Source organism: Porites lutea, chromosome 4 (genome assembly GCF_958299795.1).
Source record: "Porites lutea chromosome 4, jaPorLute2.1, whole genome shotgun sequence".
Taxonomy (NCBI): domain Eukaryota; kingdom Metazoa; phylum Cnidaria; class Anthozoa; order Scleractinia; family Poritidae; genus Porites; species Porites lutea.
The window spans coordinates 17,835,436-17,838,913 of NC_133204.1; the positions used below are offsets into that span (position 1 = coordinate 17,835,436).

The window sequence follows — 3,478 nt, forward strand, 5'->3', positions numbered from 1 at the left end:
TGATGTATTCTGAAGATACCTGAGTGTAAAAATAGGAATCACGTGGATCATGTCAGTGTTGTTTTGGAGAGGAAGTCATAATCTGGTGGTTTTCCAGGTCAGTGAAATCATTTGTCTCGCCTTTCCTTTGTCAGGTTTCCGAATCTTCCGAAATCCGACTCTAGAAAGTACCTCTAAGACTTAAAAGCCGTAACACTTCCTCTGGATTAAGTCAAGTCTAACTATCTTCACTGAGCTTTTTGGATGTTCAAACATCTCCAGTCCAAAAAAAAAAAAAGATTGTTGAAATAAAGCCAAAAGAATATTAGAAACAAGTGAACAATATATCCGAGGCATAAATAATTTATTGTTTGTTTGTTCCGTGTTAGGATGGAAATTCACTACACTCATTGTGTTTAGCTGAATCACTTGACAATAGAGAGATGGCCGGAGAGAGCTCGTTTCCTCAACCTGAGCCGAAAGGTAAAACGAAAAGGAAAGCGTAACATAACATAAAAACTTGATCAGAATTGGACAAAAAGCAATGGTTTGAGTTTAAATAACTTTAATTCACACATCAAGTGTTATGAAGACCGGGTCAATACAAATAATCGTTGTTCAATCAAAATGCAGATTATTCAATTGACATCATGTAAAAAAGCTGAATAGCACTAGAAAATGAAATAGTTGTTCAGTAAAGAGTGTAAAGAGCAGGCTGGGATCACGTCACGAGAGGATTGTGGTGAAGACGGAAAACAACAACTCCTGTCCATTTGCTTGTAATGGCGGCCGTCGTTGGTCATTACAGTTTCTGGAACATAACGAGCGAGAAAGCTTTACAAGATGCATGGTTGACTCTTGAGAATGTCAAGCCTCTGTCAGCTACCAGTTCTGTTCTCTCGATTGTCATGGCGCCTATGATAGTGCTTGGCAATGTGCTTGTTTTGTTAGCAGTTTGGAAAGATCCGCTCAAGAAACTTCGATCATCACCATCAAACTTCATTCTGGTCTCCATGGCCATCGCTGATCTGTCTGTCGGCTTAGTGGTTTGTCCACTCACGGCATATTGGGGCTGGGTAATATTTGACAAAGGAACATCGCCTTTTGATCTCTCTGTTATCTTCGCAATCAACGTGTTTTCGGTGAATGTCAGCTTTTGCCACATGTTCCTGTTGACAGTAGATAGACTTTTGGCCGTGATCAAACTGCTCCATTATCGTGTTATTATTACAAATAAACGAGCAGTCATTGCAAGTTGTGTTTGCTGGATCTATTTTTTGGCATTTGGGTGTTCATTTCTGATGCTGAGGGATTATTTTGCCGTAATGGGAGCTGTGCACAACGTCCAACTTCTTTCCATCCTTTTAAGCATGCTCATAATGTACACTGTGATCATGATTCGATTTCACAGATATTCAAAAACAAGGATGAATGAGTCAATTCATCCCCCAAACAGTCTTCTCGTCATCCTCAAGAGAGAAAGAAGTCTCTTCAAAGCAATCAGTATCGTCATCTGTGCATTTCTTATTTGTTATATGCCCTGGTTTATTGTTCAGATTTTGATATATTTGTGTAAACCATGTCACCCTAATTTGGCTTTGCTCATGATTTTCTTTGGATTTTCGGGCAGTTTAACGTACGCAAACTCGGGCTTGAATCCAATTCTATATTCATGGCGGCTTCCGAAATACAGAGAAACATTCAAGTACCTTTGGAAGAACAGAGCCTCAAGGGTAACAGTTCCAAAAAATAAGAACAGCAGTGAAGAAGTTTATAATACAAAGCTCTAATAAAAAGAAACGGTCCTGATAAGTCACTTTAGAGGTTTGGGTAGTCATGCAATAGAAAATCAGTTGTTGCGACCTTGTCAATGCAGTTTTAGAAGGAGTGAACTAGCCACCAGGGAGGGAGTGGCTTAACATATTTTTGTTACAGGATTTAAACTTCTGACGAGAGTAAAACTTAAGTACTCTGTTTAGAAACGCCTCTGTTTTAGAACCGTGTTTAGTTTAATAGACAAGATTCACGCTCTGTTGTTTCTTTACGGAAAATTGAGTCCTTGTATGGCCAACCTCGCATAGAGTAGTATACTCTGTTCAGGTGCTCGTTTCTCGAAAGTCACCGTGTTTGCGTTCTAGATCAAAGTTTCAATGATTTTGAAAATAATACAATGAAACTATCAGTTAACGAAGCAGCATTGCCTGGTTTGAGAGCTGCCATTCAACAGGTTTTAATTCCAAAATTTGTCTTTGGACCCAGATAGTTACGGGCTTTTCGAGAAACGGGCTCCAGGAAGAAGATCTGGGGGGTGTTGAATTGAGAGAAATTGTCCTAGGCGCTAGTATTGTCATCACAAGTGCTTTACATTACTTAAGATATTTTACATGAATAATCAATCGAAACAAGATAAAAAGCTGAAGTCGATATTATTTTAGCGAAAGGTGTCTCAAGACATATAAGACAAGATAAAACGAGAATACTTAAGTTAAACCATTAGAAATGCTGTATAAGTTGACACCAGTTATATGTTTGTCGTAACTATAACAATACATGTTACAGGTCCGTTTGTTTTTATTAGAGCTTGGATTGGCTATCTATCGGCTGGGCATAGTGTAACAAGAAACTACTTGTCATACCCAAGTAATTGGTCAATACGCCCCATCGCGCTTAATAGTTGCACTGCGTTCTTTATTCAACGTCTAGCAAATAAACTCACCGCGGAGATCCATGTGTTTAAATTGAACAGAAGTTGAAATTATCGTTAACTATTATCTCAAATTTTGTTTTAGTTATGATTAATTGGTAACAGAACTTCTTGTCGTCAATTCTGTCTTTAATTATAATCGTCATTAACCAGATTGGACTCCCGCTGCGCGGTTGTACGATTTTGTTTTTAAATCACTTTTCTCGTTACGTACAAAGCTGTACTCCGCTCAGTCCTATTACCATAATATAAAGGGGAAGGCTTAAATAAAATGCTGTTGTTGTATAGTGATAGCGAAAAAATACAGATGAGGGACAGAGACAAAACTAGGAAAATTTTTTTTTTAAAATGTTTTTATAGATTTGCGGCTCATCAATGCGAATAGTATGTCTATGCGTCCCTCTATTAACATATGCAAGTAAAAAAACAGTTTTCAAATTTAAACATTTGTGGTCTAACTCTGTCCATGACGAGAACGAAGTTTTGTTAAAGGGAATATTCGATTGTTTAGGAACAAGGCGGGCCAACTCTTTTAAACTTTAATGAGATGTACGAGGTTAGGGAAAGGGGTATGAACAACACGTGCAACAAATTATTTTGTTCGTGGTTACATCCGAAGTGCAAAGGCAATTACGGGCTGCGGGTTTGTTGCCTGTTAACGTGAGCGCGTTGTACGTGTTTAGATGTCCATGGAATAATTCCCGTATCATCATAAGTTTACAACGAAAGTTTTTTTTTTCCGGTAAGATCAACGACACTTGAAGAAAAGGGCGATCTACGGTTTGTCTATATTCA

The 3,478-nt window shown here is 38.2% G+C and overlaps 1 protein-coding gene across 1 annotated transcript; it reads left to right on the plus strand.

Annotated features, from left to right (window-relative positions):
* The first annotated feature begins 761 nt into the window (after nt 1-761).
* LOC140934333 (adenosine receptor A1-like) lies at nt 762-1,769 on the plus strand. Its single transcript, XM_073383977.1, has one exon. The coding sequence runs from the start codon at nt 762-764 to the stop codon at nt 1,767-1,769; it is 1,008 nt and encodes a 335-aa protein (XP_073240078.1).
* The last annotated feature ends 1,709 nt before the right edge of the window (nt 1,770-3,478 follow it).